General features: G+C 42.4%; 1 protein-coding gene across 1 annotated transcript in view; it reads right to left on the bottom strand.

Moving 5' to 3' along the window:
• The window catches only part of LOC124861406 (NACHT, LRR and PYD domains-containing protein 4-like), a 328,592-nt gene extending 308,383 nt beyond the window's left edge, over window positions 1–20,209 (bottom strand). The window contains exon 1 of the mRNA XM_047355143.1: window positions 19,044–20,209. Coding sequence (XP_047211099.1) covers window positions 19,044–19,046 — 3 coding nt within the window. The 5' untranslated portion in view covers window positions 19,047–20,209. The remainder of the gene's footprint in view (window positions 1–19,043) is intronic.
• Between the last annotated feature and the right edge of the window lie 6,754 nt (window positions 20,210–26,963).

Here is a 26,963-nt window from a genome sequence, read left to right as displayed (position 1 = left end):
GCCCGAGCAACCTCAACTGGCTCCTCTCGATGTGGAGGAGCAGCGGCTCTACTCCGAGCCCCTCCCGGATGGCGGAGCTCCTCACCCTATCTCTAAGGGAGTGCCTGGCCACCCTACGGAGGAAGCTCATTTCAGCCGCTTGTATCCGGGATCTCGTTCTTTCGGTCATGACCCAAAGTTCATGGCCATAAGTGAGGGTAGGAACGTACACCGAGCAGTAAATTGAGAGCTTTGCTTTTCGGCTCAGCTCTCTCTTCACCACAACGGACCGGCACAGCGCCCCATTACTGTGGCAGCCGCACCGATCCGTCTGTCAATCTCCCGCTCCATTCTTCCCTCACTCGTGAACAAGACCCCGAGATACTTAAACTCCTCCACTTGAGGCAGGAACTCCCCTCCAACCTGAGGAGGACAAGCCACCCTTTTCCGGTCGAGTACCATGGCCTCGGACTTGGAGGAGCTGATCCTCATCCCAGCCGCTTCACACTTGGCTGCGAACCGCCACAGCGCATGCTGTAGGTCTTGGCTAGAGGGGGCCAGCAGGACCACGTCATCTGCAAAAAGAAGAGACGAAATCCGCTGGTCCCCAAACCCGACCCCCTCCGGCCCTTGGCTGCGTCTAGAAATCCTGTCCATAAAAGTTATGAACAGGACCGGTGACAAAGGGCAGCCCTGCTGGAGTCCAACATGCACCGGGAACAGGTCCGACTTAGTGCCGGCAATGCGGACCAAACTCCTGCTCCGCTCGTACAGGGACCGGATGGCCCCTAGTAAAGGGCCCCCGATTCCATACTCCTGGAGCACCCCCCACAGGGCATCACGAGGGACACAGTCGAATGCCTTCTCCAGGTCCACAAAACACATGTGAACCGGTTGGGCAAACTCCCATGAACCCTCGAGCACCCTGTAGAGGGTATACAGGTCCTTCTCAAAAAATTAGCATATTGTGATAAAGTTCATTATTTTCTATAATGTAATGATGAAAATTTAACATTCATATATTTTAGATTCATTGCACACTAACTGAAATATTTTAGGTCTTTCATCGTCTTAATACGGATGATTGTGGCATACAGCTCATGAAAACCCAAAATTCCTATCTCACAAAATTAGCATATTTCATCCGACCAATAAAAGAAAAGTGTTTTTAATACAAAAAACGTCAACCTTCGAATAATCATGTACAGTTATGCACTCAATACTTGGTCGGTAATCCTTTTGCAGAAGTGACTGCTTCAATGCGGCGTGGCATGGAGGCAATCAGCCTGTGGCACTGCTGAGGTCTTATGGAGGCCCAAGATGCTTCGATAGCGGCCTTTAGCTCATCCAGAGTGTTGGGTCTTGAGTCTCTCAACGTTCTCTTCACAATATCCCACAGATTCTCTATGGGGTTCAGGTCAGGAGAGTTGGCAGGCCAATTGAGCACACTGATACCATGGTCAGTAAACCATTTACCAGTGGTTTTGGCACTGTGAGCAGGTGCCAGGTCGTGCTGAAAAATGAAATCTTCATCTCCATAAAGCTTTTCAGCAGATGGAAGCATGAAGTGCTCCAAAATCTCCTGATAGCTAGCTGCATTGACCCTGCCCTTGATAAAACACAGTGGACAAACACCAGCAGCTGACACGGCACTCCAGACCATCACTGACTGTGGATACTTGACACTGGACTTCTGGCATTTTGGCATTTCCTTCTCCCCAGTCTTCCTCCAGACTCTGGCACCTTGATTTCCGAATGACATGCAGAATTTGCTTTCATCTGAAAAAAGTACTTTGGACCACTGAGCAACAGTCCAGTGCTGCTTCTCTGTAGCCCATGACTGGGGAATGCGGCACCTGTAGCCCATTTCCTGCACACGCCTGTGCACGGTGGCTCTGGATGTTTCTACTCCAGACTCAGTCCACTGCTTCCGCAGGTCCTCCAAGGTCTGGAATCGGCCCTTCTCCACAATCTTCCTCAGGATCTGGTCACCTCTTCTCGTTGTGCAACGTTTTCTGCCACACTTTTTCCTTCCCACAGACTTCCCACTGAGGTGCCTTGATACAGCACTCTGGGAACAGCCTATTCATTCAGAAATTTCTTTCTGTGTCTTACCCTCTTGCTTGAGGGTGTCAATAGTGGCCTTCTGGACAGCAGTCAGGTCGGCAGTCTTACCCATGATTGGGGTTTTGAGTGATGAACCAGGCTGGGAGTTTTAAAGGCCTCAGGAATCTTTTGCAGGTGTTTAGAGTTAACTCGTTGATTCAGATGATTAGGTTCATAGCTCGTTTAAAGACCCTTTTAATGATATGCTAATTTTGTGAGATAGGAATTTTGGGTTTTCATGAGCTGTATGACAAAATCATCCGTATTAAGACAATAAAAGACCTGAAATATTTCAGTTAGTGTGCAATGAATCTAAAATATATGATGGTTACATTTTCATCATGACATTATGGAAAATAATGAACTTTATCACAATATGCTAATTTTTTGAGAAGGACCTGTAGAGCTGGTCCAGTGTTCCACTGCCGGGACGAAAACCACACTGTTCCTCCTGAAGCCGAGGTTCGACTATCGGTCGGACTCTCCTCTCCAATACCCTGGCGTAGGCCTTACCAGGGAGGCTGAGGAGTGTGACTCCGATAGTTGGAACACACCCTCCGGTCACCCTTCTTGTGAAGGGGGACCACCACCCCACTCTGCCAATCCAGAGGCACTGTCCCCGACCGCCACGCAACGTTGAAGAGGCGTGTCAACCATGACAGCCCCACAACATCGAGAGACTTGAGGTACTCAGGGCGGACCTCATCCACCCCCGAAGCCCTGCCACCGTGGAGATTTTTAATCACCTCGTTAATTTTAGCCTGGGAGATGAAAGAGTCCGACCCCGAGTCCCTAGTCTCTGCTTCCACCAGGGAAGGCGTGACGGCAGGATTGAGGAGATCCTCGGAGTACTCCTTCCACCGCCCAATAATGTCCCCAGTCGAGGTCAGCAGCTCTCCACTTCCGCTGTAAACAATGTTGGACAGTTTGCCAGAATCGATTCGAGGCCAACCTGTAGTCCTTCTCCATGGGCTCACCGAACTCCTCCCAGGCCCCAGTTTTTGCCTCTGCCACCGCCCGGGCTGCAGAACGCTTGGCCCCACGGTACCCATCAGCCACCTCAGGAGTCCTACAAGCCAACCACAGCCTATAGGACTCCTTCTTCAGCTTGACAGCATCCTTTATTGCCGGTGTCCACCACCGAGTTCGGGGATTGCCACCTCGACAGGCACTGCAGACCTTATGGCCGCAGCTCACCTCCAACCTCCCCTGGAATCTGATCAAAGCTGTCCCAGAGGTAGGAGTTGAATACATCTCTAGCCGAGGGCTAGAGATGTATTCCCAGCAGACCCTCAATATCACTTGGGCCTGCCAAGTCTGTCCGGCTTTCTCCTCTTCCAGCGGATCCAACTCACCACCAGGTGGTGATCAGTGGACAGCTAAGTCCCTCTCTTCACCCGAGTGTCCCAGACATGGAGCTGAAGACTTGATGAAACGACAACAAAGTCGATCATCGACCTCCTGCCTAGGGTGTCCTGTTGCCAAGTGCACTGATGAATGACGTTATGTTTGAACATGGTGTTCATCATGGACATTCCATGACTAGCACAGAAATTCAATAATAAAACACCACTCGGGTTCAGATCGGGGAGCCCATTCCTCCCAATCACGCCCCTCCAGGTGTCACTGTCATTTCCCACGTGGGCGTTGAAATCCCCCAGCAGGATAACCACAAGAGGGGCACCACGCAGCAACCCCGACAGGGACTCCAAGAAGGCTGGGTACTCCACACCACCGCTCAGCCCATAGGCCGAAACGACAGTCAGAGACCTATCCCCGACCTGAAGGCACAAGGTTGCGACCCTCTCATCCACCGGGGTAAACCCCAACACGAGGCGGCTGAGCTGGGGTGTTACAAGCAAACCCATCCCAGCCCTCCGCCTCTCCCCGCGGGCCCATAGGCCGAAATGACAGTCAGAGACCTATCCCCGACCCAAAGGCTCATGGTTGCGACCCTCTCATCGACCGGGGTAAACCCCAACACGAGGCGGCTTAGCTGGGTGACACAAGCAAACCCAACCCAGCCCTCCGCCTCTCCCAGGGCCACTCCAGAGTAGAAGAGTCCAGCCCCTCTCGAGGAGATGCTTTCCAGAGCCCACGCTGTGCGTGAAGGCGAGCTTGACTATTTCTATTCGATATCTCTCGACCTCCTGCACAAGCTCCGGCTCCTTCCCCCCCAGCAAGGTGACATTCCACGTCCCTAGAGCCAGTCTCAGCATCTGGAGATCGGGTTGCCGAGGTGTCCACCTTCGTCCGCTCTCCGATCCTCTTTGCACCGATCCCTCACGGTTCCCCCTGCAGGTGGTGGGCTCACTGAGAGATGGCCTCGCGTCTCTCTTTCGGGCTTGGCCCAGCCAGCAACCCGGCCACCAGGCACTCTCTGCCTCAGCCCTGCCTCCAGGGTGGGACCCCGGCTCTGCCGTACCGGGCAACGTCATGCGCCTTGATATTGTGGACCTCATGAAGGCTTTTTGGTGTAACTACGCCCACAGGCAGAGACAGACTCCATTCTGGAGAAGTCCAGAACAGTAGTTCACTCCAGGGTCGTCAACCTTCTTCGTTCATTACCCGATAAGTTACACCGAGCCCCTGGAACAGGGCTTATTGTCTTAGAGTTGCATTTGGGTGGTTGTTATGTAGACTGAGCAGGAACTTGTGTATGTGTGGAGGAGTTCAGGAAAGCATCCCAGCCAATCTTGGAGTCCTTGGATGCCATATGTGGACGTGTGGGGTGTATCAGTATCTGGACACAACCAGTTTTATTCAGTAGGACTTGTGTTTGTGAAACTGTGTGTAGCCACACCCACAATGCTGTAACGAGTGTTTTTTCTTTCTTTAATAAAAGTCTGTGACACAGGGCATCTCCTCTGAGAGAATGGACTGTTTCTCCCTGGCCAGCCAAGATAACTTTGACTCGCTTGTGTCTTCATTGCATACCTTCTCTGAGTTCATCAGTGTGTCTAACTCTGACATTTCTTTGGTCCTCTCGAGCCGGATCACAGGTGTCCCTGTTCGGAGGAGCCGGTGCCTGACTGAGGGTTAAGTATGCATGCAGCATTCAGACCTAAAATTCTTCACAGTGAATTCTGTGTAGGTAACCGCTCCATGGGCCGTGCAACTCTGGACTGCGGACCAACGTGATCCCGAACAGAAGGTGTGATTGAATGCACGAGGTAAAAAGTAAAGACTATGTAAAACGCAGGCAGATGGGCCTGGTGTAGGAATATCGCAGGCAGAGAGGCCTGGCGTCCGCAGTAAAAAGAGTAAAAGGAAGAGGAGTCTTGAGTTTCGATGGTTGTTGAAATTTCTCTGAAGGAGATTCAAAAGGCGTCGGCTCCATTAAAAAAAAAAAAAAAAGAAAGAAGAAGACCTCTAAAAAGAAATGATGCACAAAATATGGAAAACCTAGTCTAGGTGATTGAGGCCTATAAGTGACTGTGTGTTGGTGCATGTGAGTGTGTCTGCAGGATCATGCAGCCCTCTCAGTGAGACAACCCGAAACCTTCGCATTGTGAACATAAAGTTACTCTCCACCGAACCTGTGCTGTAGGGAATTCTGATTTGTATTTTTAGGCATTTTACCAGCAACAGTCTAAAACTTCTTTTACCTCCGGGATTAGAACCTCAAACGGAAAACCGGATGAAAACTAGGTTTTTCATCTAGAAGCCTGTTTTCTGGGAGGAATTGAGGGTCCGGGGAGAAATTCTGTTAGCTGGTGGATGCACATACATATTTTATGTTCTGAAAATAAATGAGATAATAATAATAATTAGTTAAAGTGAGATAATAATAAACAGTTAGTTATTGATTAGGAACTATTAATTAAAATATAAAATAAGAAAATACACATTCTCCAAAGATGGGAAGCCTTGCTAAATGGCAGAAAGATTATAGTGTCAAATGAGACCTCTCAGTCTCTGCGTGCACACAGTTGGTAAACAGATTAAAACAAAGGATAAATTAAAAAACAGCAAGAGCAGCCTTTAACTGACATAGCCATAATACTGAGGCCTGTTGAAAAGCACAGGGCAGAACTTTCAGCTTAAGTGAAAACTGACAACAAGAAGGGGAGGCAGACCGCCACCCATCCCAGTAGGCAGAACAGTGCTGAGAAGTAATCTGAGAGTAAAAGATTTTGTAGGCAAGTGTTAGTGAGAAACAGGTGCTTTAAAATCATTCTATGGTGTTATAGTACCAGCTGCACCATGATAAAATGCAAAAGATTCATTTTACAGGTGCACTTGATGAAGCGCTTGAATACAAGTCCTTCTCAAAATATTAGCATTTTGTGATAAAGTTCATTATTTTCCATAATGTCATGAAAATTTTATGTTCATATATTTTAGATTCATTGCACACTAACTGAAATATTTCAGGTCTTTTATTGTCTTCATACGGATGATTTTGGCATACAGCTCATGAAAACCCAAAATTCCTATCTCACAAAATTAGCATATTTCATCCGACCAATAAAAGAAAAGTGTTTTTAATACAAAAAACATTAACCTTCAAATAATCATGTACAGTTATGCACTCAATACAATTGTCTGAAACAGTCAACATGATGAGCAGCTGATGTTTGTTTTTCACTAAACTAACAGCTTCGTTTTCAGGTCATTAAATCAAACGTTCATTTTCATCTTTAAAGTCACAGAACAGCTGCTTCCTGTCAATCCTTTCAAAATAAGATGACATCAACGTTGTTAAAATGTTCCATGTTATTAAATGGTGTGAAGCTTTAATGGAACATATAATCCATCTGTATAGTTTGATGACTGAGAAATCCAGCAGGTCCGGATGTTCAGAGTTTGTTCTGCTTCATTTTGTGGAGCTGCAGCAGAAGAAGTTTGACTGATCAATATCTTCACATCATGCAGTGTTTCAGTCTGCAGCTCCTTCACTTTACAGTCAAACTGCAATAATTTCATTCCTTGAAACAATCTTTTCATCTCTAACAAACGTCCAACAATCTGTTCTTTCTATTATTAATGTTAAATATGGTTTAGTGTCACAATCTTTGTTTCTGGAATAGAGGAACAACAACTACCTAGACTGTTCATTTGTAGCTACAGGTGTGTGTCAGTGAATGAAAATTTATCTTCATCATGTGTGTTCTTGGCTGCAGCTCCATGTGTGTGAGCTGATGTGAACTGAGCAGCATGGATCAGTGTGAGGACAGAGAGGACAGAGTCCCTCCCTCTAAAACCACTCTGTGTGGAGAACATGAGGACCAGAGCAAAGTTCAGAGGTCAGATCACCATCTCTAACTGTCTAGGACTCTTCTCCATGTCAGAGCTCAGCTCTCACATCACCAAACCATCTTTATTCACAGGAAACTACCAGAACCAGAACCTGAAGCCAGCTGTATGTCCTTAAAGAGCAACAGGTCAAAGGATGAACCTATTTTATTTAAATCAGCTCAACGTTCAGCTGCAAACAGGTGAGCTGTTTCTAAATGTTCAAACTAATTAGTTGAAACCAACTTCATTCCAACATATTAATGAGAAAACAACTCTTTCTCACACATGTCTGTGTTCACATGTGAAGCAGTGTGTGATGGATGCTAAATCATGGAAATAATCAAACCATTGTTTTATTGTGATGATATGAAATAATCTTGTTAGATGATATTGGAGCTAAAATCAGTTGTTCTTCCATCCAGTTGAATCATTCTGTATCACCTTGTGTCACATTAGTTCATCAGAGTTGGTGCTTCTGCAGAGCTTAAGGTGACTGCACATGTAGGCAAGTCATGATGCTGATTCAAGGATTAGATGTCAACTAAATAATCCAAACTAAATCTGATGGAAAACATGATCTCTCACTGTTATCTGCAAACATCAGTGAAATCAACAGCTTCTAAAGTACATTTGTGTTCATTCAAAATGATCATCAGTCTTATTATCAGCAAACTGCTCCACAGTCTCCTTCAGCAGCCACTAAATGTCATCAACAATACAATATCATCTACGTGCTGCTGTGATGAAGTCTGATGATGAGAACAAGATCAATGTTTTAGAGGACATTTAGTGTGGATTACTTGATTCATGAAAGGTCCTTGAATGCACCACCATGGCCTGTATGACCATAAAAAGCTTTCCAGAAGCTCAGAAATGATGAGCTGAGAATAAAGCTGCTGCTCTAAAGGGGTTCCATCATCAGTTTAAGACTAGAACAAGTAAAACAAACGACAAGAAGATAAATGAACTTGTTTCTCCATCAGCAGTTCTGACTCTGATCCAAAGGAAGAAAGTTTGTCAGGATAGAAGATCAGAACACATCAAACACTGTTCTACAGAAAAACTTTCTGATTATTGTTCAGTTCCTGCTACCAAACCAAAACATCATCCCTTATTAATGATCATCAGAGCTAATTATTAATCCATCATTAATATACGCTTTACAGTGAAACCAGGAATATTTGGATCCTCTTCAAACAAGAGCCACTGTGAGACACTTTAGAGTTCTGAGCTTCAGGGTTTAACTTTAAATACATTATTAGACTAAGTTTGAATTCAGTGTTTTTCCTTCAGGATCCAACAGAACCTCAAACCAGAACCAGAACCCAGCTGTGTGTCCTTAAAGAGCGACAGGTCAAAGTTTCTTGGTATTCATTTGAAATCAGATCAACCTTCAGCAGCAAAGAGGTGAGCTCTGTCTAAATGTTTTAACTGTATGAAACTGAACTGATTCATTTTAAAATGTTTTGATTACACATTTTTATTCCTATTTATGAAACAGTTTGTTTTTGCTGGAAGCTTTTCCACAAATTCAGTCTCCAGTGAGTTCAGGGTAAACATTGTTGGAGGTGTTTCTAAGTGTCTGTAGTTCACCTGTTGGTCCAGCAGGGGTCAGGCTGATTCCAGCTGAAGACATAATTCAGGTTGACCATTTTAAAGAAATAATCAATGACAAAATAAGTGTGTTCCCAGTTCAGACTCTAGTGGATTGTTTTGTTCCTGAATTTGTGCTTCTGATGTTTTTCTCCCTCAGTTTTAATTCATATGTTGAATCAGACGACTTTTAAAGTGAAGAACTAAAGGAGGGCAGATAATACAAGATAAATGACCAAATTAACAACCAACCCTTTTTATCTGATCATATTTAACTCGTAGGTTTAAGTGTTAGACTGTAAATAATTAGAAATGCACAAATGTTTAAGGCAGGTTTTTTACTGCTGGTGAAAATATGGAGCAAAAATAAAATAATTCACCTGTAGAAATACCTGAACTTTATTTACTAAAGTCGAGTTCTATAATATTTTCATTTAAAGTAAATAAATGAGTTGTTGCAGCCACTTTCTTACCTCACAGCAACATTATTTCTGGACATGAATCCTCCTGTTAGCTCTCTGCAGATGTTGGATGATGTTCATCATGAAGCACACAGATTCATCTCAGGATGTAAACCTCTTATCTACCTTTGGACTTTGTTCTGTCTGATTAACTTGCCTTCATTGTTCTCACACAGACTGTTGCACTGGAATATTTTCATTTCCAGATCAGTTCTTGGCTTAATAACTGTGTCTCCAGCTTCCTGTCAGTCATTGAAACAGAGCAGCTGCAGCCTCTGATCACAGACTTGTATTAGATTTACTGTTCCTTCAGTAGGGTTAGGGTTAGGGATGCTAAAGGTTGGAAAAACTCATTTTCTAACAAACTACAACAGCAGTTGGAGCTGTGCAGCTTAATGTAACTGAAGGATTTGAAACACATTTTAAGGACATTAGAAAAATCACTGAATGTATTTTCCTGTTTTTAATGTTTTATTTATATCTTTGTTTTTATTTGAAGTGATTTTATCATAATAATAATAATAATTATTATTTGATATGTTTGTTTAAAACACATTTCTTGAAAATGAGACTCAGTGTCACAATTAGATTTATCTATATGAATAAAAGTGGAATAAAAAATATGAATAAAAATAAATAATCTAAAACCAAAAGTAAAAACAATGTTTGTCATAAGACTTCAATAATTTAATAAAGACAACATCTGTTCAAATATTCTACATCTACTAAAATATTTTACAATGAAGCCGATCAAGAACATTTATTGAAATGAAATTCAAATGTCCACAACTGAACCACTGGTCCACAATCTGCTTCATGTTCCTCTGGATGTTCAGTTTAAAGTTCTTGTAATCAGCAAGTGGAACAACTGAGCATTTAGAGCTCTGAGAAATCAGCCATGTTTCAACACAGTTACCATGACAACTCAGACTCTGCTCAGGTAGGAACTTCCCCTCTGGGGACAGCTGTCCCTGAATGGGAAAAGACACGTAGCTTTTGGAGCAGGACACCACATGGACCTTTGTCTTTGTCTGTTTGTTGTTCTACAGAATGTGAGCTAATGCTTCCTGGTTCCTCCACAGAGTGGACCAGCAGAACTCAGAGGTTCCCAGTGGTCCGTCTGCCCAGCATCATCAAACACAGCTGGACCCCATATTTATGGTCTGTACATGTACAACAACTACTTCTCCATCGGTTCTGTTCACAGTCATCTCCATGCTGCACTTTGTAGACCAGAGGACTGTCAGTCTGTCCAACATGGACCTGATGTTTGGCTCCATGATCTCAGTCTGATGTGTCCTTCATATATTGTTCTGTTCCAGCTGCTGGAGGACAACATTGTTACTTTTGTGAAGAACGAGCTGAAGAAGATCCAGAAGGTTCTGAGTCCAGATTACCCAGAAGGCTTAGAGAGTCAGTGGGGGGATGAGGAGGTGTTGGAAGGTGAGGATGAAGAGAAGAGGAGGAGCAGCAGAAAGGCTGCTGAAGATAAATACAGACCTCATTTTAAATATAGTGAGGATAATACTGCATTCTGATGAGCTTTCATAACATTGTTAAACAATATAATTCATACCATTGAGAAGGGAACAATAAAATGTATAGTGATTGTTTTGAGCTCCCTGCTACATATAAAATCAATCGTGGTGAATATTACATTTAGATCTGATGGATGAAACTGTGACAACGCCACTGTTTTCTGTGGTAAGCAATGGTTCAAGCAGCAGTGCTTTTACATCTGCCCGTGTTTATCTGAAATCCTCCACATTACATGATCATAATCCTCAGTAAGCTTTGTGACTCAGTTAAACCTAATGTAAGCCCTCCTGCTTCATACTACAGCCTTCAGAGTTGTACCATTGCTGGTTTAAAATAGCAGCTAACTGAGGCAACAACAAACCCTGTCATTGGATTTGGTTGGTATTTCTTCCCTACACCCAATTTATGTTAATATTAGTGGCTATTCTTCTGAAAATAGCATTGCCTGCTGCTCTCAAAGATTAATTGATGGAGGTTAAACAGGCTCCAGCAGCACAGAAACTTAAACCGACTTCCTACTATTTTATATAGAAATTCCAGGCTTGTCCCGATTCCTCAGTCCTTTACATCAATTTTAAATACAATAATCTAATCATCATGATTTTATGACTGATATTTCCGCAGTGGGCAGGGTTTATATATGAAAGCTGCAGAAAGGGAAGGAAATGGCAAAAAGGATGCCAATAAGGAAGTTCAAATAATTACCTAATCATATGTACTAATAGGCTATTTTCTTTTTACAGATGGGTAGCAGTGTCTAGGACTGTGCAGTAAAAATACATTTACAGTATTTAGCTGCATTTTAAACACTAAAAGGCAATGGTTAGTTAAAAGACTTTGTAACTCAATTTCAAAGCCCTGCTTGAGGAACTACAGCATCAATAATACAATCTACCAAGTTGAAACTGGAACATTTATTTTATCACTTATCACTGTTTTTGATTGGCATTATACCTAAAATCCCACTAAGTGTTAGTGCAATATTCATATTAACCTAATATTTTAGCCACTGATTGATGGCTAAAACATATTTCTAATATAATTGGGTATAGAATCAGGCATTAAGATGTTAAATCTATCTGAGCTGTTATTAAGTTCTGAAACATGTAAAAAGGTTCTAAATATAAACTTGTAAACTTCTGACCTTCTCAGAGAGGCCCTGGAACTGAAGGGACTGAAACCAGAATCCTTCTTCACTTTGCATCACGGGGAATCTCGGCTTATAGCTGCACAGGACAGAGACGTCTTTGAATGATGTCTCTTCAGCGCTCTGTAGACTGAATCTGTAAAAACAAACAGTGCTCAAGACTCATGACTTCATGTGAAGACTGATAATTACATAAAAATGAATGTTTTAAGGTGCATACATCAACTGTTTGATCTAACTGAAAAGTCATAGGATAAAACACTATACCATTCATTAAATAAAAAGAAGCCAGTCTAAGATTTATTGGAAGAAACAACTTACATGTTGAATCTTAGTAGGGTTGGGGTTTTGGGGGGTCTACACACTGCCTCAGAAACCCTTTAACCCTGAGGAGGAAGAGGTAAATTGCTGAATACCAAAACTTGCCACACTTTGCAAAGCTTTACATAACCTGCTCAGTAATTCATTACTATGTGTTAGTCTATCAGATAAAATCCCAGTAAAATACATTTCAGTTGTTGTACTGTAACAAACTAGAGGTTCAAGGGAAGATGAATACTTTGGCAAGGTACTGTACCTAAACTGAATTTTGACATAGATGTGCTGCTTTGCTCATATAATACTTATAGGCAAAAAGACAAAACAAGATAATTATACAAATTTATTTGATATGAAGTGTAAAATAATATAATAAAAATTATTTATGTACCACTTTTCTTGCACTGACAGTTACCCTGATTAGCTTAAAATAAAACTAACATTGAAAGGTGTTTTCCCTGCATATTTATATGGATTATTGGCAGTTCTGTTGTTCATATGGATTAACTTTAACAACATACACTGTATTGCCAAAAGTATTAGTCTTCTACATTTACATAAACTTTGATAACATCCTAGTCTTAAACTATGGTATAAAGGTCCAATTTGTTGATTTGTTGATAAATGATACAAAGATGCAGAATAGATCAAAAACTCCTCTGACTGAAACCAAGCCTAAACAGAGCAAACAATATGAATTTATGTAAGAATTACATGCAGACCAGGTAAATTAAACATTTACAGGAGGTTTCTGACAAGTTGTAATTTTATGCCAAACATTGTGATGATTAGACAACATTGTGAGAAAATCTCCAAACTGGCACAATTTCAAATGCCAAGTAAATTAGATCCAACAAGCCTTAAATATGGTTCATTCATCACGACAGAACCTGGTGATGGGTTTGGTTCCGTCATAACTTGAAAGGTGCATCTTAATAAATTACAACAGCATTGAGAGCGTAAGAAAAACATATATTTCAAGCTTTTTTTTTTCTTCATTTTGATGATTAGGGCTTATTGCTCATGAAAACTCAAAATATAATGTCAGCAATACACATTTGTGTGTGTTGAATTTGTTACAACACCGTTTATCATGTTGGACGACGCTGAACTTTGCCTCAGGAGGGCCACTGCTTGATTAAAGGGACATTTCTGTTTGTGAAAAAAAACCACCAAAAAAAAAAAAAAAAAAACACTTCTGCTCAGCTCAAAATAAAAACAAATAGACAAAAACTAGATTTAATTATTCTCAACTGAAAAGAGTCTTTGACATCCAGATACAAAGGTTTGGCAGAAGGCGTTTTTTGTTAGAGTCTCCCCTTCCCACGGGTATTTGACAATTTCTGAACATAAAATCCCTTTTTAAATATTATATAAAATGTTCACACTCTAGGAAACTGACTTTGGGGTTTTAATTTGCTGTAAGTCATAATGGTCAAAATTAAACGTCAGGACCTTCTTATTTTTGTCGCAAACTGTGCAGAGAAAATAAGGATGTGACCAAGTTCTATTTCATCCCTACTGACCGCCAGAGGCGGTGCTTCAAACACTGAATGATCATTCTTGCGCATGCGCAGGTCGAGAAATTAATTACAACATGGTCACATGTGACCTACCGGTGGCTCACGTGAGTCTATATAGTCACATGACACCGGAAGCCCAGTCCCTTCTTCCTTCTTGCGCGCAGGTTGATAAATGCAGGTGTTGACTTGTGTTTGTTTGATCGTTTCTTGTCGGAGTTGCGGATAATTCTGCCCTCCAGAGGCTGCGAAAGCTGCCTTTTCTTCCAGGGTTTCTGGTAAGTTTGTTCGGCTCGCCGGTAGCGTTTTCTGCTAATGTTGAGTCAGTTTAGTTTAGGTGTCTGCAGATATTAAAACGGCTCTGCGCCGTTTGCAGCTGCACGTTCCCCTGACCCCGCCTGCTCCATCTAGCTCCATCACGGTGCCTTCTTTAGGCGCCCTGATGCCTTTGTTGTTCCTCCCTCAGCAGAGCACGTCCAGGAGCTGCATGCTTGCTGGATGGACACAAGGGCCTTTTCCAGCCTGACAGCGGATGGCAGAGTCCTGGCTGCTATGCACAAGGCACCCGGGTTCAGGTTGGGCGGCACGCCCCCTGTCAAGTCTGCCATTGCCTCCCTCATTGTTCCTCCCAATGAGGCGTTGAGGACTAATGCCTTAAGGAACGCTGAGGGCTCTCCTTGTGGTTCCGGGGGAACTCTTCGGTTCCGCCGCGCTGGAGGCCTCGGAGCGTACAGCCCAGGCCTCAAGAACACGCCGGCCAGTTGCTGCTGGGGCGGCTAGGGACTCGTTCCGGGGTCCCTCCGGTCCCCTTCTTGGGGTCCACAAGCATGGCTCCTAGACTGAGACCGACTAGGGCCCAAGGGGACCATGGTGGGGCCCAGGGTTTGCGCCCAGTTCGGTGTGCTCATCCTGGTCGGCGTTACCCAGGCCCTCCCAGGGCCAGGGGTCCCGCCGATGATGTTCTGGAGCTGGCGGTGGGGTTTTGCTCCCCGGGCCAGCTCAGTTTTTGGGCTGGCCCACCGACTAGATTCACTATTTATACAGGTCCTTCTCAAAATATTAGCATATTGTGATAAAGTTCATTATTTTCCATAATGTCATGATGAAAATTTAACATTCATATATTTTAGATTCATTGCACACTAACTGAAATATTTCAGGTCTTTTATTGTCTTAATATGGATGATTTTGGCATACAGCTCATGAAAACCCAAAATTCCTATCTCACAAAATTAGCATATTTCATCCGACCAATAAAAGAAAAGTGTTTTTAATACAAAAAACGTCAACCTTCAAATAATCATGTACAGTTATGCACTCAATACTTGGTCGGGAATCCTTTGGCAGAAATGACTGCTTCAATGCGGCGTGGCATGGAGGCAATCAGCCTGTGGCACTGCTGAGGTCTTATGGAGGCCCAGGATGCTTCGATAGCGGCCTTTAGCTCATCCAGAGTGTTGGGTCTTGAGTCTCTCAACGTTCTCTTCACAATATCCCACAGATTCTCTATGGGGTTCAGGTCAGGAGAGTTGGCAGGCCAATTGAGCACAGTGATACCATGGTCAGTAAACCATTTACCAGTGGTTTTGGCACTGTGAGCAGGTGCCAGGTCGTGCTGAAAAATGAAATCTTCATCTCCATAAAGCTTTTCAGCAGATGGAAGCATGAAGTGCTCCAAAATCTCCTGATAGCTAGCTGCATTGACCCTGGCCTTGATAAAACACAGTGGACCAACACCAGCAGCTGACACGGCACCCCAGACCATCACTGACTGTGGGTACTTGACACTGGACTTCTGGCATTTTGGCATTTCCTTCTCCCCAGTCGTCCTCCAGACTCTGGCACCTTGATTTCCGAATGACATGCAGAATTTGCTTTCATCCGAAAAAAGTACTTTGGACCACTGAGCAACATTCCAGTGCTGCTTCTCTGTAGCCCAGGTCTGGGGAATGCAGCACCTGTAGCCCATTTCCTGCACACACCTGTGCACAGTGGCTCTGGATGTTTCTACTCCAGACTCAGTCCACTGCTTCCGCAGGTCCCCCAAGGTCTGGAATCGGCCCTTCTCCACAATCTTCCTCAGGGTCCGGTCACCTCTTCTCGTTGTGCAGCGTTTTCTGCCACACTTTTTCCTTCCCACAGACTTCCCACTGAGGTGCCTTGATACAGCACTCTGGGAACAGCCTATTCGTTCAGAAATTTCTTTCTGTGTCTTACCCTCTTGCTTGAGGGTGTCAATAGTGGCCTTCTGGACAGCAGTCAGGTCGGCAGTCTTACCCATGATTGGGGTTTTGAATAATGAACCAGGCTGGGAGTTTTAAAGGCCCCAGGAATCTTTTGCAGGTGTTTAGAGTTAACTCGTTGATTCAGATGATTAGGTTCATAGCTCGTTTAGAGACCCTTTTAATGATATGCTAATTTTGTGAGATAGGAATTTTGGGTTTTCATGAGCTGTATGCCAAAATCATCCGTATTAAGACAATAAAAGACCTGAAATATTTCAGTTAGTGTGCAAGGAATCTAAAATATATGAATGTTAAATTTTCATCATGACATTATGGAAAATAATGAACTTTATCACAATATGCTAATATTTTGAGAAGGACCAGTATACTTTTAAAGGTGCACTGATGTTCTGGCAGTAAAATAGCTAAATCCTTTCTTGTTTTGTCCCAAAAGCTGCAGAAGAGAAGGCTGAGCCTCATTAGGGCTGATTCAGCCCTAATGAGGCTGAATCAGCTGAAGCCAGGTCTTCAGTATAAACTGATATCCCAAACTGGTCCACATCATGTTCCAGTATTTACTATGGCTGTGGAGCAGGACGGAAAGACATTTGAGGCTTCTGGGCTATCCAAGCGTACTGCCAAGCTGCACGTAGCTGTCAAGGTGAGCAGAGCATATAAAGGACCATCCTAAATGTGTTATTTACCTTGATAGTTCATACTAGGCAGTCTTTCAGAAAGACGAGCCAAAAGCTTGACTTAGGAGACAAATATTGCTGTTTTTATCTCAATCAAAGTGAATGTTTCGGGTGAGTTTAGGCACTGCAGGACATGGGCCTACCTACTGGGGTGGAAGTGAAAAGTGCTGAACCAGCTGTGGAATTGAAAGAAGTGGTAGCATCAACCACTGCAGAGGAAGTAAAGCCTGCAGCAACATCTACTGCTGCCACCAGAGCAGCTGGTGTTTCCGCTGAATCTACCGAGGTAAGCTTCAGACGATGACATTTGGACGGCGTTAAGGTTTAATATTCAGAGCTATCATTACCTGTCTTCTCTCTCGTCAGACTGCTCGCCAGCAGGAACCAATTCTGACTAAACATGGCAAGAACCCTGTAATGGTGCTGAACGAGAAGCGGCGGTGCTCATTTCAGAGACGGGCAGCAGTCACGACAAACGCTTCGTCATAAAGGTGGAGATAACAACAACCCGAAGCCGTCGGAACCGGTGAGTACGCCGGGAGGGGTCCAGGCCGACCCCGTTCAGGAACTGAACTGAAGAATGAATCTCTGGGACAGAGTGGAAAACACCCACAACCGAAAACGCAACTGGAGAGCCAATGAGCAACAAAACCACTGCCGAGCTACCGGCTGATCGGACAAACAGTAGTAAACAACAACGAGATTACCTCTCGCTGTTGTTTACTACGGCCGAAACTAAACTGACTCAACATTAGCAGAAAACGCTACCGGCGAGCCGAACAAACTTACCAGAAACCCTGGAAGAAAAGGCAGCTTTCGCAGCCTCTGGAGGGCAGAATTATCCGCAACTCCGACAAGAAACGATCAAACAAACACAAGTCAACACCTGCATTCATTTAACGCGCAAGAAGGAAGGGACTGGGCTTCCGGTGTCATGTGACTATATAGACTCACGTGAGCCACCGGTAGGTCACATGTGACCATGTTGTAATTAATTTCTCGACCTGCGCATGCGCAAGAATGATCATTCGGTTCTTGAAGCACCGCCTCTGGTGGTCAGTAGGGATGAAATAGAACTTGGTCACATCCTTATTTTCTCTGCACAGTTTGCGACAAAAATAAGAAGGTCCTGACGTTTATGGTTTTCATCAAAATGAAGAAAAAAAAAAGCTTGAAATATATGTTTTTCTTACGCTCTCAATGCTGTTGTAATTTATTAAGATGCACCTTTCAAGTTATGACGGAACCAAACTCATCACCAGGTTCTGTTGAATGAACCATATTTAAGGCTTGTTGGATCTAATTTACTTGGCATTTGAAATTGTGCCAGTTTGGAGATTTTCTCACAATGTTGTCTAATCATCACAATGTTTGGCATAAAATTACAACTTGTCAGAAACCTCCTGTAAATGTTTAATTTACCTGGTCTGCATGTAATTCTTACATAAATTCATATTGTTTGCTCTGTTTAGGCTTGGTTTCAGTCAGAGGAGTGTTTGATCTATTCTGCATCTTTGTATCATTTATCAACAAATCAACAAATTGGACCTTTATATCGTAGTTTAAGACTAGGATGTTATCAAAGTTTATGTAAATGTAGAAGACTAATACTTTTGGCAATACAGTGTATGTTGTTAAAGTTAATCCATATGAACAACAACAGAACCATTGCTTACCACAGAAAACAGTGGCGTTGTCACAGTTTCATCCATCAGATCTAAATGTAATATTCACCACGATTGATTTTATATGTAGCAGGGAGCTCAAAACAATCACTATACATTTTATTGTTCCCTTCTCAATGGTATGAATTATATTGTTTAACAATGTTATGAAAGCTCATCAGAATGCAGTATTATCCTCACTATATTTAAAATGAGGTCTGTATTTATCTTCAGCAGCCTTTCTGTTGCTCCTCCTCTTCTCTTTATCCTCACCTTCCAACACCTCCTCATCCCCCCACTGACTCACTAAGCCTTCTGGGTCATCTAGACTCAGAACCTTCTGGATCTTCTTCAGCTCGTTCGTCACAAAAGTAACAATGTTGTCCTCCAGCAGCTGGAACAGAACAATATATGAAGGACACATTAGACTGAGATCATGGAGCCAAACATCAGGTCCATGTTGGACAGACTGACAGTCCTCTGGTCTACAAAGTGCAGCATGGAGATGACTGTGAACAGAACCGATGGAGAAGTAGTTGTTGTACATGTACAGACCATAAATATGGAGTCCAGCTGTGTTTGATGCTGCTGGGCAGATGGACCACTGGGAACCTCTGAGTTCTGCTGGTCCACTCTGTGGAGGAACCAGGAAGCATTAGCTCACATTCTGTAGAACAACAAACAGACAAAGACGAAGGTCCATGTGGTGTCCTGCTCCAAAAGCTACGTGTCTTTTCCCATTCAGGGACAGCTGTCCCCAGAGGGGAAGTTCCTACCTGAGCAGAGTCTGAGTTGTCATGGTAACTGTGTTGAAACATGGCTGATTTCTCAGAGCTCTAAAAGCTCAGTTGTTCCACTTGCTGATTACAAGAACTTTAAACTGAACATCCAGAGGAACATGAAGCAGATTGTGGACCAGTGGTTCAGTTGTGGACATTTGAATTTCATTTCAATAAATGTTCTTGATCGGCTTCATTGTAAAATATTTTAGTAGATGTAGAATATTTGAACAGATGTTGTCTTTATTAAATTATTGAAGTCTTATGACAAACATTGTTTTTACTTTTGGTTTTAGATTATTTATTTTTATTCATATTTTTTATTCCAGTTTTATTCATATAGATAAATCTAATTGTGACACTGAGTCTCATTTTCAAGAAATGTGTTTTAAACAAACATATCAAATAATAATAATTATTATTATTATAATAAAATCAATTCAAATAAAAACAAAGATATAAATAAAACATTAAAAACAAGAAAATACATTCAGTGATTTTTCTAATGTCCTTAAAATGTGTTTCAAATCCTTCAGTTACATTAAGCTGCACAGCTCCAGCTCCTGTTGTAGTTTGTTAGAAAATGAGTTTTTCCAACCTTTAGTATCCCTAACCCTAACCCTACTGAAGGAACAGTAAATCTAATACAAGTCTGTGATCAGAGGCTGCAGCTGCTCTGTTTCAATGACTGACAGGAAGCTGGAGACACAGTTATTAAGCCAAGAACTGATCTGGAAATGAAAATATTCCAGTGCAACAGTCTGTGTGAGAACAATGAAGGCAAGTTAATCAGACAGAACAAAGTCCAAAGGTAGGTAAGAGGTTTACATCCTGAGATGAATCTGTGTGCTTCATGATGAACATCGTCCAACATCTGCAGAGAGCTAACAGGAGGATTCATGTCCAGAAATAATGTTGCTGTGAGGTAAGAAGGTGGCTGCAACAACTCATTTCTTTACTTTCAATGAAAATATTATAAAACACGACTTTAGTAAATAAAGTTCAGGTGTTTTTACTGGTGAATTATTTTGTTTTTGCTCCATATTTTCACCATGTGCAAATCGAGGTTGTGTCCCAATTCAGGGGCTGGATCCTTCGTCGACCGCTAAAACCACGGAGGCCGGAAGTGAGCTGCTGTGAATTGGGACGGTCTAGCCTTTACCAGCTGTTCCTCCCCTCACCTCAGCGTAACAGCTGTCGCCTAGCAACCGCAGCTGCAAGGAGGACTTATTAAAGTAAAATGGAGCCCGAACTACTGATGGTTTTATTTTTAATTTTTGAGGAACACCAGCAGTTGTACCATCGTCGCAGACATCTCCTTTATCTCCGGCTGAGAGATAATCATTGTTCAGGTAAAAAAGATGTATGATTTATCTTAAAGCTCCTAGCCAATAAACAACTAGATAGCAATTTTATGGCTAATGAATGGCGACATAATTGATAGAAATATAAAATATATATATATATATACAATCTAGAGTGGTTTCCACCACTGGTTTCTACAAAATCCAGTCTCAGAACGAGACTGTTGTTGGGTTTAAAATGCATCAATTATTATGCTTGAAAAATATTCTTCTCAGATACTCCAGCCACAATGACGATGTTGTCCTGATGACTGTTGGTCATCAGAACTCTGCAGAATTGAGCTCAACAGGTCTTCACATCAAGAAAGCACTTGAAACCTGTGGTTACACTAACTGGGCCCATGTTACGGCATCCAGGAAAACACTCAACTCAGTCCACTGAGTTGAGTAAAGAAGAGGTGGAAGAACATCGTCACTCCATATGTGGCTGGAGTATCTGAGAAGAATATTTTTCAAGCATAATAATTGATGCATTTTAAACCCAACAACAGTCTCGTTCTGAGACTGGTTCATCGGAAGGATAAAACGCCCAAACACAGTCCAATGCAGCGAGGAATGTTCGGACCTCTACGTTGGTAAAAACTAAATAGCAGCTACATGAATGGATGACCAACACAGAAGGGCAGACTCAGCAGCTCATTTACATCTGAGAAGACAAGGAAGCTTGCTTGAAGACAGATGGTTTGAGAGAGAAATAAAAGAAGGTCTCTAACATGAAAATCCAACACTAAACAGAGGAGGAAGTCAGTTACTTCCAACCGTGCTCAGTCTTCCAGGACATGACGACCTTCAGCAGCATATTTAGGCTAGCAATGTTGACTCAACAGAAACGATTAATTAGAATAATTATCCCTCATTTATGTTTTAATCAAAAAATTTGATCAGTTGTCACAGCTAGCACGAGATGATATGCAAGTTATTTTGGGGACATGTTACAAAGTGACCTCCTCTGTTCAGCGTTTGTTTTCCTGACTTCTTTCAGATCTCCTGCCTAATGTGAACATTTCAGACCATTTTTTTTTTTTGTAGCTGCTGTTTTGTTTTACCAATGTAGAGGTCTTAACATTGCCTAGGCGTGCGTATGCAACACGGCTAAACCGAGCCAGCTCATCCAGTCTGCAACACACTGAGGACTGAAGTGGGATCATTTTACAGAGGTGCCCTCAAAGTCCAGAGTTCAAGGGTCGTTAGTTTCTCAGCTGGAACAGACAGCAGTTAGTTCATCATCTGTTTCATTGTCTTATTTAGAATCATGTGGGACCAAGATCAAACGCTGTCCTGGTCCCTCTGACCCGACTCTGGTTTTATGGAACGTCTCTTTAAGTTCACTTTTGTAATCAAACACTTTAGTTCTGACTACTTACAGAACATTGACTCTTTTGGACCTTATAGAACCATCTACTCACCAATTCCTGGAAAGTCTGTAGACTCAAGATGGCCTCCAGAGATACACCTCACTTCAAAGAACAAAGCAGGAGGACACAAATGGTGACGAAGCAAAGACAGGAGAACCTGCAGGAGTCAAAACCAGACCCAGTGAACAAACACACCATGATCCAGTTCCCAGTAGATGATGGTTGCTGGTTCCCCAGTTTCTGGACATCAAACTGGATCATCTGTGTCCAGAGTAAAGTTACAGCAGAACATCAGAGATTTTAACCTTGTCTGCTTCTCTGAGACATGGAGAACCCCAGTGGTTCTGGACCTCACCATGATACGGTCCAATTGTTGAAGAATCAGGAGGAAAGGAGACAGTGATGACTGTTTGTTTGGAGTCTGAGCTGCTCTGATGGTGGTTACTCTGTCTGGCACAATAAAAGAGAAACATTTATCTCCTCCTCCTCCTCCTCCTCCTCCATCTCTAACAGAGTAGCAGTGTATGTGGACTGTCCTGCTGGTATTCTGTCCTTCTACAGAGTCTCCTCTGACTCACTGATCCACCTCCACACCTTCAACACCACATTCACTGAACCTCTTTATCCTGGATTCTGGTTCTGGTTCCTCAGTGTTTCTGTGTTGAGTCTAAAGAGTCTCCTCCTGTCAGAGAAACATTCTCACTGTTGAACAGATAGTTCAGTCTCTACATGTCTGTCTCTTTCACTCAGAAACATTTTCACATTCAGTCGGTTTCTTTCTGAAACTCTTGGAAAAGATTCCTTGTAAACTTCATCCTCTTCCAGTCCTTTAAAGATGGAAGCTGGGATTATTCCAGGATCCAAAGGTTTGGTTCTGTTTCCAGTCAAAGCTTCATTTATGGTTTTTCCTCCAATGTGCTTCCAGTGCTATACCAAGACTGCTGCTGGAGTTGGTTCTTTACTGGTTCTTTACTGGTTCTTTACATCTCTTCCAGTAAATGTTTGATCCTGGCTCTTAATATCACCATCAGAAGAAGTTTTAACATTTCTATCTCCAATCTTTTCTGTCACGTTTCTTGTTTGTGTCACTAATGTAGTTTTTCTTCATCTGATCTGAACAGTTTTGTACTTTAGTCCCAGATAAACAGGCTGCCTCCTCAGGATCTGTGGGCTGTGAAGCTCAGGGTTTCTGGAACTGATTTGTGATGAAAAATGATGACGTGAGTGGAGCTGCTGTTTTAACTGCCCAGGTGGTTGTTCAGTTCCTCACTGTTAGTATCTGCTATGTTTTAATGAGCCAGATCAGTTCACAATATGACTTCTGATGAGACTGTTCCTAAAAGAAGAATCATTCCAGACTATCTGTGGCTGAACTGCAGATGATGGAAATGTAAATATTGGAGAATAAAACAGTATTTGCTACCAGTTTTCTGACTGTTATTTTACAGAACATCAAATATGTCTAAAAGGTTAAAACAGTGATGGACTCAGCCAGTCTCAGTCTCCTGCAAATACTCATTTGACCTTTAGTCCCAAGAAAGGAGGAGGGGGTGTCTGTCCCAGCAGTCATTAATGGACTACAGGCTAAGGACACACTGGACAGGTCACCAGTCCATCACAGAGTCAGGGTTGGATCTACCTCACCAAAGTCTAGGTTCTGATTGGGTCCACTGGACCAACTTTATAAAATGATGTCACGTTTGTTGTTCAGGTTCTATTAATTCAAGTCCTGCCTACATCAGAACCTGGATCAGCAGAAACCAGTCCCACTGCAGTGGGTAGTGGAGGCTGTCTTCCAGCAGGAATTGTTGCAATAAATAAATGGAAGAAAAGCTCAAAACATGAAGATAACTTTGTTCCTCCAGGTTCTTCTGTCAGCAGATTAACATCTGACTTTTAAAGTTATCAGAAGGAGACACATATCTGATGGTCAGGAAGACAGAGGAACCATTTTCTGGGTCTCTTTGGGTTCCTGTTCTGGTTTATTGTTGAGAAACACGCCTGCAGTCCAGATCTATCTCCAACTGATGCTTGGACCATTCATAATGATCCAGGTCATCCTGTTGAGTCTCTAATACACACAGAGTTCAGGAAAGTTCACCTCATAGATCGGCGTCCAACGACGAGACGATTGTCCAGATGGAGACGGAGGAGGACGAACAATCAGATCAAAGACCTGATCTAGTTTGGACTGAAGCAATGAGGTCTGTGGAGAAGACAGAACCATCAGTTAGTTTGGTGGTTTGACATGTTTCCATCCAGAACCACTAGAACTGTACATCTGTTTGCTCACAAAGATTCCAGTCTGACCAAGATCTTCCAAAAAGGTTCATTTTTAGATTGAGGTTCTGGGACGAACTGATGACCTGATTACAGTAAATCAGAACCAGAAACAGTTTTACACTCAGATAAACCTTCACCTTAGAAACCAAACAGAATTACTCCAGGTTTACTTCAGTAAGTGTCTCACCCTGGATCCACAGAGAGCTGCTATTTCCTCAGAAGGAGCCGTCTGAAACCTCTCCACCACCTGCATCCTCTTCCTCCTTTCCTCCTCCTCCACAGGTCCTCTATCCTCTAAAAGAAAGACAACGTCTCTAAGAAATGCAGAAACAAATCATGACAACATGCATGTAGGAGATGAAACATTTTACCAATGGTGTTCTCCAGCGTCTCAAAGATGATCAGTCTGAGGTTTCTGCAGAGCACAAAGTGAAACATCAGTAAATGTGGAGATGAACGGTTAAACTTAGACACACAGAACCAAACCTGAGGATCAGAACTGGACTCATGGTCTATGGCTGGCTGGAGAGAGACGATGTCTGAGATACTTATCTTCCTGGACAGACGATCTTCATCTGAAACCAAACTAAAGTCTGAGAACTACAAATCCCAGGGCAGACTTTGACTCTGGTGATGTTTTGTGTCAGGAATGCTTAACATTAACACTCAATAAAAAGTTCTTCTAAACTGATATCTGTAAAAACTTTGACTTTAGGTTCTAACGTGTGTTAAAGAGTGTTTTTCTCCATCAGCTGAGGTGTAGAAGGTGTGTTGAGGCGTCCACACGTGTTTCAGGAAGTAAATATCCTGACCGTCTCTACCAGGATCAGTCTAATAAAGGCCCAAACATTAAAGTCACATGTTTGAATTATTCTCCAGAGATCTTGGAAAGTCTAACAAGAAGAAATGGTGACTGACTGAAGTTTTTATCAAGGACATTAGTTAAGTTTGTTCATATTAGTTCATATTAGTTGCTGCAGTTTTAATTTATATTTGGTTTTTATTCTTGGCCCCAGAAACCATGATAATTTCCTCTCATCTTAAGCTGTTTTATTGTTTAAAGTTTATGATGGTATTTAGTTATGAAATATATCTTTTTATTATCTGATTTTAAATAAGTCCTAATTTTAGGGTCCTGGAAAGGAAGACCAGCTGTTAAACATCCACCAAGAGGAGCAGTTTTTATTGAGACAACCTATTTCAGAACTTATGTAAATATAATATATGTTAAAAAACAACCTTCACTTTCTTTGCTCAGCTTCATCTGATCTTGCATAATGTAGCTGCTGTTGCATCTTTGGCTTTCTGGTCGTCACGGTTTAAACCTTCCAGCAATTCATAAGAAATCTCATCTCTTCTGATCAGATGTCAGAATTTAACAATAAGTGAACAAAAGCTGTGAAAAAGGAACAACTCTGTATGGATCGGGACTAAAGGATGTCTTTTTAGTGGCAGTCTGCTTATGAAATAAATAACATGAATTAAAACACTGTCAAGTTCAACACTGTGAGTTAAATAATATTGTCAGACATAAAACGTGAATAAATCATAGTGAAAAAACGCTCAGCTGCTCTTGTTTGTGGTCGGCCATGTTTGTTTCCTCTTTGCCTTCTCAGAAAGCTGCTCAGCAGCTCTGATTCTGATCATTATTTTTAGCTGCTTGGTTGAATGCAAATGTTAAGAGACGTTTTATGTTCCATAGACATGTGGAGACTGACTATATGTGACGTATCGTGTTTGAGATGTTAATTTCTCTTTATGAATATTGATCCTGGTGGCATCAAAACTCTGATCAGTTGTTCATGCAGCTAATTATACATTATATTTACTTTAAGAGTTGGTTCCTTATTTGGCATCTAATGGAAAACGTCAGAATGATCCAGGTTAGTTAGAGAACAGAGAGAGTCACAAATACAGGTCCTTCTCAAAATATTAGCATATTGTGATAAAGTTAATTATTTTCCATAATGTAATGATGAAAATTTAACATTCATATATTTTAGATTCATTGCACACTAACTGAAATATTTCAGGTCTTTTATTGTCTTAATACGGATGATTTTGGCATACAGCTCATGAAAACCCAAAATTCCTATCTCACAAAATTAGCATATTTCATCCGACCAATAAAAGAAAAGTGTTTTTAATACAAACAACGTCAACCTTCAAATAATCATGTACAGTTATGCACTCAATACTTGGTCGGGAATCCTTTTGCAGAAATGACTGCTTCAATGCGGCGTGGCATGGAGGCAATCAGCCTGTGGCACTGCTGAGGTCTTATGGAGGCCCAGGATGCTTCGATAGCGGCCTTTAGCTCATCCAGAGTGTTGGGTCTTGAGTCTCTCAACGTTCTCTTCACAATATCCCACAGATTCTCTATGGGGTTCAGGTCAGGAGAGTTGGCAGGCCAATTGAGCACAGTGATACCATGGTCAGTAAACCATTTACCAGTGGTTTTGGCACTGTGAGCAGGTGCCAGGTCGTGCTGAAAAATGAAATCTTCATCTCCATAAAGCTTTTTAGCGGATGGAAGCATGAAATGCTCCAAAATCTCCTGATAGCTAGCTGCATTGACCCTGCCCTTGATAAAACACAGTGGACCAACACCAGCAGCTGACACGGCACCCCAGACCATCACTGACTGTGGGTACTTGACACTGGACTTCTGGCATTTTGGCATTTCCTTCTGCC

This window comes from Girardinichthys multiradiatus, chromosome 24 (assembly GCF_021462225.1).
Source record: "Girardinichthys multiradiatus isolate DD_20200921_A chromosome 24, DD_fGirMul_XY1, whole genome shotgun sequence".
NCBI classification, from domain to species: domain Eukaryota; kingdom Metazoa; phylum Chordata; class Actinopteri; order Cyprinodontiformes; family Goodeidae; genus Girardinichthys; species Girardinichthys multiradiatus.
The sequence above is the reverse complement of the archived record's forward strand: the minus strand, read 5'-3'. Positions and strand labels throughout refer to the sequence as shown.